This window comes from Coturnix japonica, chromosome 19 (genome assembly GCF_001577835.2).
Source record: "Coturnix japonica isolate 7356 chromosome 19, Coturnix japonica 2.1, whole genome shotgun sequence".
In the NCBI taxonomy this organism is placed as follows: Eukaryota; Metazoa; Chordata; class Aves; order Galliformes; family Phasianidae; genus Coturnix; species Coturnix japonica.
In genome coordinates, this window is record NC_029534.1 from 5,145,831 (window position 1) to 5,163,200 (window position 17,370).

Sequence of the window (17,370 nt, forward strand, 5' to 3'; positions counted from 1 at the left end):
GATTTTGTTTTGTGTTAAATTGTTTTGCTGTTGAAAATTAAAACCATTCTTGGAAAAATAGCAGCGAACTTCTGCTGCAGTTGAGGAATCTTACTGGGTGAGGTAGTCAGTGGAAGCTTGTCCTGTGGATAGAGCTCTGCACACTGCTTCTTCCCAGCATTGGGGATGCTTTAGAAAGTAATAGTAGATCTGGTATAACAGTAAAGGTAAAAGTTAACCTTCACATATGTCCATGTCCCCCGAGAAGAATCACCTCTCTCTTGTTTTTGTTCCTATCTGTACTCTGGTGCTGTCAAAGATGATCAGTGGAAGTAGAGCTCCACTGGAGTAATTGGTAAAATTCTTACATGCTTCAGTAAAGTCCTGTTTATTAATGCATGGGAAAGGGGTGTTAGGGGCAGGGTGCAGTTAGTGGTTTGACATATGGTGCTTATATTGGCTGACTTTTCCTCCTTCTCCTACTGAACTGTAATTTATCCTTAACACTAATTTTGCATTGCTCTGCCATGTACTATGGATAGTATTCAGAATAATTTGCTTTAGTCTTCGGTTTGCAATGAACTAGCAGTTGCACATATAATTTGATGAATGGCAGTTAGTCCTGTTTTAAAAGGTTGATTGCTTTCTATGAACTGTTCCATTTCTAAACAAAACAATATCTGGAAATACAGTGTCTACTTAAAAGTGAACAAACCACGAATAAAACATTCAAAATACTTCTGAACAAACTTAATTGCTAAGGATGCTGCCCTTCTGCACAGCTTCTGTCTCAGAATGCAGTAGGCATCTTAAATTCAGAGGATGTTCTGCTGTATTTTTGATGCCCTAAAGGTCTTCTGCAAATTTCACATTGCAGCATTTATAATGAAGATGTAGAAATCCTCCTAATACTGTGTAATTATGGCCCATGTAATCACTTTTGTAGGGATTGTTTCTATGAGGGTGTGGATAACGATAAATTTGGTGGCACGAACCAAGTTCCCTGTAAGGCAGGGAAGAGAAGGACCTTGAAAAGCATTTCTGACTCTTTACCTTCATAGACAAAAACACATCCATCTCCTAAAACAAAACAGAAATAATTCCTCAGAATCGTGCAGAGAAGAGCCAGCTCAGAAGGTCAATCAGTCACAATTAACAACTGGTAACTGTGGATGAGACAGCTTTCATGAACGCCAGTCATTGCAGGGCTGGGTGTTCTCTCAGGGAAAGCACAGCACCAGCCACTGAGTGTGAGAGCCCTGCTGTTTTCCTACCAGTGACATGATAAAATAGCTGGTAAGCAGCAGCCTGTAGAGGAAATGTTACTTTTATTGTGGGTGAAATTGTCAAAATCCTGTTTTCTCAGAAAACAAAAAGACACACATCTGTTTGGTCGTATACATTTATAATGCTTTTTCTAAGTCTTGTTCCCAGGAATATATAATGTCAGCAATAATGCTGGTACTTTAGCACTAGGTAGGGATGACACTGGTGTATTATCCATCTCCGCTGGCAAATGTCATGCTGTGGGTAGGAAGAGTGCTTCCAAAAATTGATGCAGTTTCTTTAAACCTGTTTAAGCCCTCATATAACAGAAGGTTGTGTGCTTGGTTTTATCAGGCTAAAGCAGCATGCAAACATTCTGGCTTGTGTCTGCAGCCTCTTTAAGTACAATGCAATAGCTTTGTTTAACCCAAAGCTGTGTATCAGTGCTGGGCTTGCTGTCCATTTGAAGGAGATAGGCACACAGCTCTGACAATAGTTTTCCTCGCTTCTCCTGAGCAAAAGCTGGCGGTGATCAGTCATCGAAGGGAAGAGACAGCTTCCCTGAGGAGCTGGAGAAATCTCCATGATCTTAATCTATTTTTGAGAAATTCTGCTTTAATAAAACCTTGTTGACTTTGAAGAATGGGCTAATTGAGTTAGAAATTGGTCTCTCCCTCCTCCACTCACAATTTCTTTGAGGCTGCTTGACTGTGGAAAAGCTTTGACTGATCTTTTAATTAAAAGTGCTTTTTATTTTTTATTTTTTATTTTTTTTTAACCAAGGAGTTGAAGCTTTTCCTGCTTTGAAGTGGGCAACTTTTTATAGATAAACATCTCATTATGTGATGAGATTTCTTCCTCTTTGTCCTTCTGTCTCATTCCTTGATGCACCTCATCCTGTGTCGATGGAGTTTTAATGATTTCAGCCCCATTCCCAATGTCGGCTCTTCAGGACAGTGCTCTTTGGCTCCCTTCTTGCTCTGCTCAGCAGAGCTAAGGCTCTAGATGAGCTGTGGAAACTAAACACAGTTCTGTGCTCACTCCCTCACTTCAGCAAGCTGGAAACAGCAATAAAACTGGGTTTATTATGTGGTCATCACATTTTAGTAAACAAAAAGCAGTTGCAATACCCATGCAATGCGTATTGATTGGTATTAAGTATTAAGCAAACAATTAAAAATGTAAAGGCTCCTATTTTTTAAGTTTTGCCCTCTGTTTTGCACAAGAAGGAGGACCCTTTTCTCATATCTTAATTTTTCTTCCATTTCTTCCCATTCTATCTGGATTAGCAGAGTTTGAGAGTTTGTGAGGAGAAAAATTGTTTTGGCTCAGTCAGCCACAGCCTTTTGGCCAAGTGTGGGCAGCATTCCTGAACTGGAGGATTCGGGTCATGGTTTCCTAATACAAAGCACTCGGCAGCAGCACTGACCAAAGACATTTTCAGCTGCTTCATTCCTCTGTAGTGGCTTGCTGCTCCCTCAGTGGGATGAGCTCAAGTATTTATGGGAAGGATGGTGAATTAGATCAGGATCTGTCTTTAACAAAGAAAGGGAAAGGAGCAAAAGTGTGTAGATAATTCTACAGCCTGTATAATCCCCTTAGTCAGCTCTCAGCCTGGCCACCTGTGCATTTAAATAGACTGAATTCTGCAGATGTTGATATCAAGCATTTTCCTATTTCAGGTCACTTTCTGGTTATCCTTTGTGCATGTAGATGCATCACTTGGGTCTTGTGGTTCAGGTGATACACAGCACTGATGTGTGTCTGCTTCTGTTCACTTCTCTTTCCTGTTGGATTCTTGGACCAGGAGGCCTTGGGCAACTGTTCTTTTTTGCACCACCAGACACAGCTCAGATGTTAACACACAGCTGTGACAGCCATTGTATGTGCATTGTGTACATAGGAATGTGTCTACTTGCTACTCAGCAATGACCATTGCTAACTGAATTTACATAGTTGGATTAAGGGTTTGTTTGTATTTTAATTTCCTGTATTTCTCGAAGCACTCAAAGCTGGTATTCTAATTTAATTGTCTTTCCCAGAAATGGGGGAGTATAGTTGTCACGTTACCACTGTTAATTCAGCAATGCCTGAGTGACAGACTGCTGGGCTTGATTAGTAAGGAAGTAATTTTCTGAGCTAAAGACAATTCTCTACTGGTTTGCAAACAAGAATAGAGGAACATCCTGGAATTCTTAATACAACTAATAGTCAATTATCTCAGGGAAACTCTATGTAGATCAGCCATCTCATTCTGAAATGAGCTGGATTTCTGTAAATTCCACCAGATTAATTTTGATATGATGCAATGTAAAACATTTTAGTCATCCTTCCTAGGGGGGAACAAGGGTTATAGTCAGCAGGTGACTGTGTTTTTGGCAGACCCGCAGGTATTAACAGTTCCTAAATAAAGTAGACTTGAGTTTACAGGAGGGCATGCCAGTAAGCATACAAGTGATATAGTGTTTCTCTCAACATTTGCTAGACCATTTGCTTTGGATGTCTGTTTGTCATGCCAGGTTGCTGAGCACTCTTAAATACAACGCAGTGCAGTGGTAGATGGCAATTACACTCCTTGTCTGCACCCAGATTGCCGGAGATGGTAAACTTTGGTTAGTTTGTGGGGTTTTGTATACTTCATTTTAAAGGTAAACTCTGTGGTATCCTCATGTATGTCATGGTGCAAGAGGCTTATGGCACAGTGAAGGCCCAAGTACAAAAGTGTATTATATTCAAAATAAGTGTATCCAAGCCTGAGTTTTCATTTGAGACTTAACAAACCTCCAGAAAATCCAAGCAAGTATCTAAAGGAATGGTCAGAGGAGTTCTGCTTTGTATGGACATTGGTGCATCTGTCAGAGTTAAGAGATTTCAACTACTGCTGTTATTCAGAGAGGAATTCTATGTGAACAGGCCTACACAGAGGAAAGTTACTTCATGTTGTAATGACTCTTTACTCTCTGTTTGATAGAGTGAAGTTATTATTTGAACAGATGCTTCTGTACAGTTAGAGTTAGTACAGTTACCACCTTTGTTATTCTGCAGCCATCCCCTTGTTTCTTTTAAAGTGGGGTGGAGTCCAGGTGAGCCTTCCCAAAGATCTGCTGACCTGCGAAGGTGTTGGCTCTATGACTAATGTTCTGCAAACAGACTCATTCAGGAGAACTACAACTGGCCAAGCCTAGATCTGCTTTGTTTGCTGTTGCATAAAGACTGAGTAGCAGAGAGCACTGCCTTTCTGCAGGGAAGCTCTGAAAGAGATGAAAAACAGTATATTCTTTATTGTTATTGAGGAATATCCAAAGGGGTGTCTAGCACTGTGGTTACTGAGAACTGCTGATGGGCTAACTCATTCAGCCTGTACCCTTGATCAAGCAGTAATTGTTTGTTGCTGTGCAATAGTGTTGCTCTTTATCGTAACCTTTACCTAACTGGATGATGGACCAGACATTTTAAACATTTTGCTCTTGAATATGAGATTCTGAACAACTTAGGCAATTTTGAAAATAACAGTAGGTGATGATCAGCCTCTTGACACCATTATCTGGAAATCTGGCCTTCTGCATTCAGTCCTGCTCTCATTCTAAACTACAAGAAGCACTTAAGAACTGATTCAGATCTTAAATTGATTCCATTACATGCATTCACTCATTATTCATTATCAAACTGTCTTGCTGTCAGCATGCCCAAAGGATATGGGATATAAACATGAAATAATGTGACAGACTATGTATAGATATATGTATATATATCTGTGTATCTTATGTTAGACTTCAGTCCAGTAGAGGATTACTGTTACATCTACCCTCCTTTATAGCGGTTATGCTTTTTGTCATTCCACCCTAAAATGTATGGGTGTTTTTCTCCTGCGGAAACTGTTTCCTGTTAATTAGGATATGGAAGATCTCTGGACAGCAAGGAGATTGTTTTCTTAACTTTTTAATTTTGGTTAAGCAAAGCAATGTAACGACAGGGGAAAATGGGGCATTTTAATTACATAGACGCCTGTGCAAAACTCTGAAATCTTTCAGGGAAAAGAGTACTCAAGAGTCAAATGTGCACCAATCATTCTACTGTGCTATATAACCAGTGTCTCCCAAGATACAGTCCTAGTTCATTCTTCATCAGTCTCAGATAGGAACAGTGATGGAGAAAGGAAGGTAAAAGTAAATTGCAAAGTCACCTAGACTTCCCATTCAAATTTGAGCTCTCAACGGCTCATCCACTTTTGGGAAAAGTCATATTAAGCTCCAGGGTTAATCAGGATCTTGTCAAATCTGAACAACAGTAAGGCAGCAGTAAGGGTGGGTCATCTCCTTTAACATGTACTACTTTACAGCAAGGAATCAACTGGGAGTACAATGGCTCCAAGGTAGTACTGTCTTTTTTGAGTTGGCAACCAATTAATTTCTATCACTGATGTCATGAAATCGTATATTAACTCACTGCATTAAGTCATTGTTCATTCTGTGGCTGGAAATGACCTACATGGTACTTGGGTACTGAAATAATTTCAAAAACACATAAAAGCTGCTATTACCCATCTTGTAACATCAGCTTGTAATTCTGTTGTGAAATTATGACAGCTCAATTTGGTGTTGAAGACCATTTCAAATGTCTTCAGACATCACAGTTACTCTCTTGGTGCCTCTCTCTAGCAGAGTACATATCTCCCATAAATGCTGTCAAATCTTTCAGGTCAGTGAAGGTGTCTTAAAAGTATCAAAAGTTACACTAGACATCTGTATTTTGGCTTCCTACACTGTGTCATAAACTGGGTGAGATTAAGGCATGTCTGTGGCCCGTATTTGTCCAGTTTGGTTAAAAGTAGTAATAGAACATTACACAGGCAAGAATGAACGCACATTATTATATGGTTGCATTATCTGTCTGTTACTGTTTGTTACCAATCTGCTGTGGATCCTCAGGAATATCTTAGCATTGCTTGCACTTACCCAGGGTTTGCTCAGTTCAGGATCTACCTTGGAAGTCACAGTCAGAGGATAAGATGAAAGCCAAAGCTGATGAGTAAGACTATTTCAGCTAGGCCATGTGTAATAGAGCAAAGTAAAACCATATGGGGACGTTTAATAACTCTTTTTATTTTCTGTGCAAACATGGGCTGTTAATAGTATTGTCTTAACTTAGCCATCACAGCACATACAATGATGTTCTTCCTCAAGGTTTCACAATAATTACTTTTCTGTGTGAGAGACAGAAACCTGTGAGCTCTGTGAAGGAAAATAGATTTAAAAATCACAGTGCCTGGGAATAGAATTCCAGAACAACAAAAGAAGCAGTCTTCTTTGTTGGCAGAGAAGCTATGAATTTAGTCCATAATTTCTTGCTTCTTTGTCCTTTATTTCTTTATCCCTTTAAAGCCATTTTGAGATGGGAGGGATAGCAAGGAAACACATGAGACTGAAATTGTTTGTTTGTTGCAAATGTGGGTGAAAGAATGAAAGAGACGATCGTTGAGCAGCAGATGATCACAAGAGTGCAAGTTTGTCTGCAGACAAGCCAGCCTTTCTTTGGAATATGACTTTTAACACTGCAGAGTGCTGTGAATAGTTTTATTTCTTGTTTTGCTGCCCTTGCAATTTGAATAAGGTATCCATTGTTCTAAAAAATCACACCCAAAAATGTGTCTGTCTTCATGGTTTAGTCTTACATGACTGAAGTGCTTTCTGAAATGAATCAGTGATCAGCAAGCTTAAATTTCATAGGTGAACTCTATTTCTACTCAAGTTATGGAAGAATGAATCATTAACACGGATTTTTAAACATGCTAGAGAAGAAACTGCATGCTTGTGTTGTTGTTGTTTAAGAGTTGTCAGGATTGCAGTTTAGGAAGACCTTACAAATGGAACATTCCATGTTAGTTTATCCCTGGAAGAGCTGAAGTCCCTGGCATTAACCTTTGGGTTATTAGTATGTTGATGGAGGGGAGGATTAAGAAAAGGGCAGGTTGTGGGACACGAGTGACACAAAGACTAAAGGCAAAATGGTCTTGTAGTGACTCCAGTCCTAAAAAAATAGATTCAGGAGAGAAATCAGAACTTACTGCAAGGTGATTCTGTGCTCAAATGAAGTCAGTTCCCGACTGAGATTCTTCGTCTGCTCTGGAATTGGAGAAGCAAGTATTTGAACTAATTCTGCTTAAGAATCAGGTATAATAAGTGTAAGTTCAAGGCTTTACTGAAGAGGCAGTGATATGTTATCACGGAGCACACAAAGCATGAGGGCAGACGGTCTTGACATAATCTTCATTCATGAAGGTCACACGTTACCCCACCATGCCCATGGTAAAATGTTTGCTACCTCTCCTGCCTTGCTGTGTTTGTACTGTAACTGTGTTAGCTGTCTTGCAGGAATTTGACTTCTGAACAGCAGTTGATGTGTTCCACCTTCTGGGTTAGGAAATGGTTCTCTCTGTTCTCTCCTTGTTATGGCTGCCCCAGTGGGAGCTGATGCAACAGGTGCTGGGAGCTTAGATCCAATATAGATCAGAGGCATTATGTGGAAAAACTGAAGAGCAATCCTGATCCTTCCTTCTGTGGAATACAATGTAGTTGCGCTGCAAATGGGATTAAAATGGCTAAAGATCATCATGAGGGGTCAACTTTTATCTCGTTAAAATTCCACTTTGTTTCTGACATCAACTGAAAGGCAGCGAGTGTCCCCTGGTGAGCAGTAAGGCAGCACAGCAGGCTGTGAGCCAGCAGCTCCAGGGGGCCTAATCCTTACTGATGTACCGTGACCTTGGGCAAGGCATTGCTGTGCATCTCTTCTGTAATCTAGAGGTCGCAATTGTCTTTACCTGTAGATTTGAGCATTAAATTGTTGTTAATTTTAAGGTATTTTGAAACTTAGGAGTACTACGGAAGTTTAATCTCTTGTGCCTGGATGGTAAATCTAGTAGATCATGAAAATGGGGGAGTTCAGAGGGCTCCTTCTGGGCATCAAAGTGAGGAATGTGACAATAAGGTGGCTTCAGTTTGTCCAAAAGAGGTTTTCAGGTCTGCAGCTTGGCTGAATGCTCTGTCTGGAATATCCCTTAGACCTTAACCAGTATGGGGTGTAAAGCTGATGGTCACCAGGGAGACTGTGCAGCTCTAACTTCAGTTCCTGCAGAGTGGGTGCCTCAGGCAGTGTGGGGCTGGCAGTTCCATTTATAGCTGCTACACTGCTCAATTTCAAGGACATTCAAGGGGGGAGTTGCCCATAAAACAGACTTGATATCCATGCTTATGCTTGCTTTGGTGCTTCCTGGGCAGCTTGTGCCTTAAGAGGTGACTCTTCTCTAAGTTCTTTTTGGCTTTTTAGTATTTTATCGTGCTGGTTTGGAGGATGGAGAAAGGAAAATAGATGAGCACTTGTACATCAAGAAAAAACACACAGGTTGGTTAATGGTTCTTCATAGATTGCAAATGCTTTATGATTTATGATGGAACAGGTCAGCAGAGTATGGACTCTTACAAAACATGTGGGGCAGGCTGAGTAAGCTTGATGCCTAGACTGGTTGGCAGCCTGGTGAAGTACAGATAATCCCTGTTAAGTATGCTTGATAGTTATCCTTATGTATATAACTTCCATTGCTCAGGATCATGTTGCAATTGTAAGCAGGTGGCAATTAGAAGCATGCTACCAGAACTGCTATGTTTCCCTCAGGAAAAGGTTTTTTTTCTCATAGTGCTGCAGAAATTGTACCAGTGAGCAGCAGAATTTTCTTGTCATAATGTATGTTACACTGCCTAGTCAATGTTACCCACTGCTTATATAACACTCCCCTGTCATGTGCTGACCAGATGACAGTCATGCAGACAGGCATTACCTTCAGCATTGCGAGAAGCAGATGAGTTATTTGGGGCATTTGCTTTATCATAGAACTGCATTATATCAGTAGAAAAACCTTTGGGATTGAATAAAAGAGTGGGACAGAATGAAAGGCTTTATAAGCGCACATTAGGTTCCATTGAGAAACATTTCTGGCCACGTGTAATGTATATTGTACATCTTTAATCTGTTCTCCTGTACAAATGTCTGCTCAAGGGACAGATGCTCTCTGCTGTATTCCTGTGAATCTCAGTGTAAATGTTTGCTTCTGTGCTGAGCTGATGCTTCTCTGCTGGAAGTGACACATCACATCAGTCCATTAATTTTCCCTCTCATCCTTCGTCTTACAGCATTAGCTGCATCAATACTACAAGCTTTGTGTGGCGAGTTCATTGTAAGTACACATTACAGGTGCCAGATTGTGGCAGTTAGGAGCCCATGAGTTAGGAAACAGGACAAGCAGTGGGGCCAGGGCCTTCAGTACCCCCAAATGAAGGAGTTCTCTGGCCTGGGGCTGCAGCAGCCACCATTTGAGTCAGAGCAGCAAATTCTTATCTCTGCTTGTGTTGCACTTTTTGCTGGGGAGCGTGGTGCTGCCTGGATCCATCAGTTCCTGCAGATGCAGATGACTAAATGAAGCTGTGTGGGCTGCTGGCTCTCCAGCCAGCCTGTCCCTGCTATCTCTTCCCATAAACACTGAACCCTTTGTCTCCGGCCTTATCGTGCCCCTGCCATCACAGAGCCCTTTCTGTGCTCTCTTCCCAGCACAGTCACTGTGTTCAGGGGTCTTTTCTTCAGCTGCTTTTTGTCTCTGGGTGTTTATTGTGCCTGCTGCAGAGTGTGTTTGTTGGGAAAGAGGAGGAGGGGCTCCTGTTTGTGTGGGTTTTATAAACCCAGTGCAGTCTTAAAAGAGATGCTGAGCAAACTGGGTGGTGATAATATTAACCCATCAGTGTCCTACTTTAATGACTGCAAAACTGTGCTAAGGTTTCCTCAGTTTGTGGAAAACATTCTGGGAGGCTTACAGAGTTGTATTGCTGTGGGAGGCAGTAGGCATGCAGTTGTGCAGCAGGGGGTCTGCTCCCCTTTTGGTCTCAACAGACCTTTGATTTTTCCATGAATTTTGCACACGTATGTCAGCAAAGTGAGCCTTACAAACCTGGGGAGATGGAGCTGATTGTAGTATTTATGTCCAGTGTGCTTCTGGAACTTGGTTTTACTGCAAATGCTGGTTCGGTAGCCCCTTCTATTTGCTTAACTGACTTGTGCATCCTGTCTACGTCGCTGCATCAGACAATATCTCTTTGTTGTATCCTGTTCCAAAACTTTAAGGCTCTGTACTTTAACTTTTTCCTTTTGAGAAGGTCCTGAAAACAGAAACTTGAACATCTTTTCTTTAATCAGTTTGTTAATACTTTCAAAGTTAGAATGGCTGTTATTGTTTATTCAGTACCTGTGACACCACATTCATTATTCAAGTCTTCTGGAATATCAGCTGCTCAGAACTTTGCCCTTGTAAGCACATAATGCTCTGTAACTAGGTTTAAAATAATGATTCTAAATGACATTAAAAAGGAAAAGCATCGTTTTCTGACCTCCTCTTGTTCTTCCATGATAGTGGAGAATGGAATTTATAACATGATAAATGTTTTGTTCAGCTCTGTTTGAGACAGTTTTCTATTTGAGACTCCATTTTCATTATTGAGATACCTTTTTCATTATTCTATTTTGCTTAAATTGAGCGTAATGCAAATAAATCATTTTAATGTGTGATAACATTAGTCATGTGACTAAAAAATTACGTATTTTATAATCTAGGATCATATTATTTTTCCTACACTATTGAAACTTCATCCAGAAATTAGTAGGATTAAACTTGTCTTTTCACAAGGTGTAACATAAAGCATGTTTTTATTTTCAAACAGTATCCTGGTACTGGGTTGCAGTTTGTGCATCACAGCATCTGCATGTTCTATTATTACATTGGGAAGAACTTCAGTAGATTGTGTTCCCTTTGCAGGAGGCAGGAGGGAAGGAAATGCAAAATAGTATGAGCCTTTGTGAAACATGAATCCACACTCATCATGACTAAACCTATTCAAATATTCAGGTGTTTTTTTCCAGGACTGCTCTAGGCTCCCGTGTTGTTGTCGTCTGATTTGTTTCTTTCACGAACTCACTCAGTTTGCCTCCTCTTTTACTCTTCAAGGAACAGTTTCAACTGCAAAGCGCACAGGGATTCCAGCACCCCGAGAAATATCATCCTCTGTATCAAGGGAGAGAGCTGTACTGCGTGGCCAAGCCAATACAAGGAAAACTCAGCCCAGCCCCACCTCTTCTGGTACACCAACTCCTACCAAACATGTGCGCCCCACTAGCAAGTCCAAGCAAGAGAGTGAAACTGGTGACAAGGCTGTTTTGGAATCTCAGGTTAAAGAACTCCTGGCAGAAGCCAAGACAAAAGATTCTGAAATAACCAAACTCCGCTGTGAACTGAAGAAATGCAAAGAGAAAGGGTCACATAACCTTGAAGGGATGGGTCCTTCAGACCAAAACATTGAAACCTTGTCACCTGTTGACATAGATCCACTAATACGGACCCTTCAGGAAAAAAACAGGACTTTTCAAAAAGAACTTGCTTGTCTGGGAGAAGAAAATCGTGTTTTGAAAGAGAAGTTGCTTTATCTAGAGAATTCTCCTCTGTCAGACACAACAACAAGCAGTGGCGGTGACAGCAGCCTCCCTACCCCAACTACCCAAGAATCCAGTTTTGGAAGCCCATCAAAAAATGTATTGAGAGGTGAAACAATTGAGCACAGGCAGCGAGTGAATGGGGGAACACTGCGCAATTCCGCTTCTTCCAGCAGCGATGTAACTAAAGCTTCCCTGTCACCTGATGCGTCTGATTTTGAACATATAGCAGATATACCTTCCAGGCCAGCGTCCTCCAACAGCAACCACTTCAAGGGTTCCAAATGCTCCACTACAGGAAGTTCTCCAAACAACATTAGCGACCTTTCAGTCGCATCTCTTACGGAGAAAATACAAAAAATGGAGGAGAATCACCATAGCACAGCAGAAGAATTACAAGCCACTCTGCAGGAGCTGTCAGACCAGCAACAAATGGTGCAGGAGCTGACAGCAGAAAACGAGAAGCTGGTGGAAGAGAAAGCTCTCCTGGAGACTTCTTTTCACCAACACAGAGACAGAGCAGAGCAGCTGGGTCAAGAAAATGAAAAGCTAATGACTCTCCTCCAAGAGCGATCCAAGAGTGAAGAAAGCAGAGCTCAGGAGGGAAAAGTCCTCGAACTGGAACAGAAGTGTGCAGAAGTTCTTGAAAAAGCACAATTTGAAAGAGAGAAATTGCTCAATATTCAACAACAACTAACCAGCAGCCTACGAAGCTTGGAAAGGGAGCACCAAGATGCCCAGCAGGTGATTAAAGGCCTGAGAGATGAAAATGAGAGGCTGCTTAAACTTCTAGAAGTGGAACAGCAGAGCAACAGCACAGTAACAAAAACTCTGGAGGACTGCAAAATTGCATTGGAAGGTCTAAAAATTGAGAATGGGTCTCTAAAAACCCAGCTGGAGAGTGAGAAACAAAAGGCTGCAGAAATCAACGCCATGGGATGCACTACTGACAACTCTGAGGTGCAAGAGCTGCTGAAAGTAGCCCATGCAGAAAAGGATCAGTTGGAAGCATCTTGCACTGAGCTTAAGCAAGAGCTGCTGAAAGCAAACAGTGAACTGAAGCACGTTCAGGGTCTCCTATCGAAGGTAAAGCAGTAGCAGCTGTACAATGTAACTGTTGTTTATCTGGCTTTCCACAAATAAGCAATTGTCAGTCTGTGAATTGTTATTGATCAGCTGATTTTAGTACTAATTATTCCAGTTGCATTCATTACTGTTGAATGGAAGCTGGGATCATTACAATATTTTCTGTTTCTTTTGCTATGTGCATGTTTTTCCTGGAATAACTGCTAGCAAAACTCTGCTTACAAGTTCAAAATTTAGCTTATCTAGTATCTTCTGCAGAATATGCTGGTTTTGGTGAACAGAAATATATTCATCAATATTGAAGCAACAGAACAGGTTAATAAAAATGTACTGACATTATGTGAACAAATATTAGTGAAAGTTACTTTGAAGTCTGGGTAGAGAGAAGGACCTATCAGCAAAATATTACATTTTTGATAAATCTTAAAGGACAAGCTAATAAGTAGTGAATTATAGATGTCGCTGAGTACAAAAACATGGGAGCATGAGTTAATACTCAGAAGTTGATATTTACAGTCACAACGTACAGTCGAGCTCCAGATGAGATTATTTTGCTAAAATCTATTTTAACAAGATTGAAAAGTACTCTGTTTGGAGATAGGTAAAGTAATGGTAAAAAATAAACATATTTTGGAATAGATTTCTCCTTGCCATTTGGTGGCTTGCAGCTTTGCTCCAAGCAAGCTTAAGGCAAACGTTGGTTCTATTTTCTGTCTGATCCTGGGTGTTCCAAAGAGAGCTGCAATGCAGGGTGTCACAGAACAAGCATTAGTGTAGTGCCAGCCAGTGATTAATGTCCCATCGCTGCAGAACGAATGATAAGCAATGTGTGCAGCCTTTCCTGTATGGGAAAGGGGTCATGGGAAGAACTGTTGAGTTGGCTTGCTGCAGAGGAAGAGAGCATTGCCAAAAAGCACCTCAATGGTTTGAGTGTGTTAGAAAATCCAGGTGTCCTTTCAGCTTAAATAGGTGACCACAGCAAACAGAGTTGCAGAGGAAGTTCCCTAGTGCTTTTGAGTGCTTGCTAGTGCTGGAGTGTGTGGAGAATAAATGAAAAACTGCTGAGTTCTCAGACTCTGCACTGAACTTTTATTGCTTGGTTTTGAAACCACAGATTTCCTCCTTTTTTACTTTTCCCTTGAATTAAGCTGTTTTGAATCAATGGCTATTTGTCACACCCAAGCAAGACCACAGGCTTCTGTAAGCCTGCCCTTCAGTCAGCCTGTGCCAGTGCTGCTTGCAGAGTTGGCAGCCTACATCTTGCTTTTGCATAGGTTGTTCATACTCAGAGATCTCCCCCAACCCTGGAAGCATTGATCTGTGGGTCTGAGCCAGCAAACTGAAGCACAGCATATTCCCCCTTCAGTAATTCCAGCTGTCCTATATCCAGAAAATATACTTATCTGTAGTAGCTGCTCTCCCACATGTGTTTTCACAATCCATCAGAAATGCGTGTGGTAAAAGCAGCAGAACTGCTAATATGGACAAACTGATTACTCTTGTCCCTAAGGCAGCTCTATCATTCTCATAATGCAATACATGATTAGATTTGGAGCTTTCCAGGAATACCATTCCTCTGTTCATTACCTGCAGAGAGTGGTTTGGAATCAGAGTCACCCAACAGAAAGCTTCACTTCCTTCCTAGTATCTTCTTTGCTATCTTTATTTCTGGGAAAGAACACTGACATTCATAGCTCATGTTTGTTTCCTGAAACTGTCTTGTTAGCACTGAAACTCAGTTTTTGCAAAGCAGGGAATGCAGGTTTAATTCTTAAGTTCACGGCATAGTAAAATAACAAACAAGTTATATCCCTTAAGAAATAAGGACAGTCAAGCAGTTTTCTTTCTTTATTTCTAGGCTGAGAATGAGTGTGGTCAGCTGAAGGAGGTGTGTGAGCGGCAGGCTGAGCAACTGAGCAGAACCAGCCAGAAGCTGCAGGAAAAAACATCAGAGAATGAAGCAGATATAAAGAACCTAAAGGAAACCATTTTCGAGTTGGAGGACCAGGTGGAACAACATCGTGCTATCAAACTTCACAACAACCAGATCATCAGTGACTTAGAAAGTAGGTGGAGCTGAAAAAAAAGGGTTTAAGTGAACTTGTTCTGGAGGCTCAGATGTGGCCAGAGCCAGGAGGAGGAGGCAGCACGTCCTAATGTGTGACTAGAGCCTCACTTCAGGATTACTTGTATTTCAACCAATCCTTTTTGTTCATACGAGAGCCGCTGTTTTAACAGTTAGTGCTATGGAAATAATATTACAGCCATTTTCCAAACTCACTGTTTAGTGACGGATGTATCACCCATTCCAGAACCTGCAGCCACTGGCCTTTCGAGGAGCTTTCGGATAAAATTGCTAGTAGGAACAGGGAAGTCCAGTTTGATGCTATTGTGTGGTAGAGGAGCTGCCACCTGGTGGAACGAGTTGCTCATTTCACTCACCAGCATTAAACTGCTGTCTGGGTGTGTGTACTGACAAGTCATTCTGTACTTGCAGTTCTGTAAATTTAAAAGCCTGCTTTAATATCACAAAATAATGAACTGGTTTTGGAGATATTTGAATAACAAATCTGTTGTTGATTCTATTGCTGATCTGTAGGCAGAGTATCTTAATTTCTGTTTAATCTCTATTAGTGACATTACCAGAGGCAAAATCAAATAGGCTTTTCTTTTTTTAAACTGTTCTTAGGTAAAACTATGAAGCTGGAAGAGCAAAAACAAGATATAGAGAGGCAGCTGAAGGCTCTGACTAAGCAAATGAAGGTAAGGCTCGGATGCCATGAAGAGCTGGGCTGAGCTTTTATTGTAATACTGGATTGCATTTAGGCATTGTAATTTTTAGAGCAATTATAGAAAGTCGTGCCTCCTTTCATTCTCTGTTCCTTGTTTGCAGCTGATTCTTTGCCAGTGAAGTAAACTGTAATAGATTCTTTGCAAATTCTAATTTTTCTACCTCTGAACTTCTGCTACTTTGGAGCATGTTCCTACTTCCTGAATGATGAACAGCAGAGAGCTCTTCTCAGCAACAGTCCTTGTAGTTGTATCACAATCCTGAATGATCAATAGTTGTAGGAAGGACTTGATTCTACTTTTTGAATTGGAATGAAGAGCTTAGCATCAGCTATCAATTTCTTCTTTGGCCATCTAGTCAAAACTATAAAGACACTAGTATTTATTTTGATCTCAGCATCTTGAAATTGTGCTGAAATCCTGTTCTCTTTTGATCATTGAAAGAGAGATCAAAAAATTAAGTGCTCAAGTGACATTTTTACAGCAGTTTGCGGTTGTATTTATTCTTTCTAGGAAGATACGGAAGAATGGAAGCGTTTTCAAGCTGATCTACAGACAGCAGTGGTTGTAGCCAATGATATTAAGTGTGAAGCCCAGCAGGAGCTCCGTGTGGTAAAGAGAAAGCTTCAGGAGGAAGAGGAGAAGAGTGCCAGGCTGCAGAAGGAGCTCGATGAAGTGAAGGGCAACAACAGGTCGGTTCCTTACAAAAGCCAAGATCTGATCTCTCTGACTGCTAACATGCATGCAAACAGTGCTTTGTCAATAACTATTCATTGGCTTGGATGTGTATGTTGTCTGTTTTTAACTCTTCTGACAGATTGTGTTGTCTTTTATTCTAAAATGTTCTGTTCTTTTCTCTTTTTGATAATCTAGTTCTGTCACCTAGGCCATGAAAGGTTGTAGCAAGCAAATATGAAGTAATAACAATTACAAATATCTTTTCATAACTTTATTCTCACTACTGTATTCTGCTGTTTTATTGCCTTCATAACTCTGCACAGCTGCATTAAACCATGTGTGAAAAGCTTGGCTGGCTACATATGGGACATCCAGAAGAGAACTTATTTCAAACTGAAGTGAGGATTAGCTGAACTCTTTGTTCTGCAAGTCTGATAAATGTTGATTGAATGATCAATGCAAGTACTAGATTTCCTCACCTCACATCTCCCATCCTTAAGTCAAAACCTGATGTGTGATTAAATGATCTGGACTGTGGCCTTGATTAACATCCCAGAAATGATTTTTGTTGTGCAATAGACCCTCTTGAAAATCAATGTCTGTAGTTTGGGCAGGGAGCAGTAAATATGAGCTATTTAGAGATGTACCTCGGCATGGTGAGGTTCTGTGGAAGCATGGTAGGATCATGTGACTTTACAGTTGAAATTGGAATCAGCACAGCTGCCTTACAGTGTGGCCTTTATTCCATGAAGGATGTTTTATATATGACGTTTTATTTCAAAAGTCATACTACAATTGAAGTACTAAATAACAAGGAATGGAAAACAAAACGTATATTACAAGGGGGAACTAAAATTTATGAAGGAGGCAATGCTATACTTCTTTTTTATTGCATTGGCACGAGCAGAACTAGAGCTACAGGAATGAAAATTTATACAGGGGGAATGAAGAAAAGCAACACACAGTGATACTGCTTACCATAAACATGCTAAATGAGCTCTGCTCCTCTAGGTTTTCCCGGCTAGTCTTTCTGCTGCCAGTTTC

At 40.8% G+C, this 17,370-nt stretch overlaps 1 protein-coding gene across 7 annotated transcripts in view; it reads left to right on the forward strand.

Moving 5' to 3' along the window:
- The window catches only part of SPECC1 (sperm antigen with calponin homology and coiled-coil domains 1), a 77,474-nt gene that overhangs the window by 32,599 nt on the left and 27,505 nt on the right, over nucleotides 1–17,370 (forward strand). For all 7 annotated transcript variants that reach the window (XM_015880687.2, XM_015880686.2, XM_015880691.2 and 4 more), the window contains 4 exons: nucleotides 11,291–12,858; nucleotides 14,717–14,924; nucleotides 15,548–15,621; nucleotides 16,162–16,340. In XM_015880687.2, coding sequence (XP_015736173.1) covers nucleotides 11,291–12,858; nucleotides 14,717–14,924; nucleotides 15,548–15,621; nucleotides 16,162–16,340 — 2,029 coding nt within the window. The remainder of the gene's footprint in view (nucleotides 1–11,290; nucleotides 12,859–14,716; nucleotides 14,925–15,547; nucleotides 15,622–16,161; nucleotides 16,341–17,370) is intronic.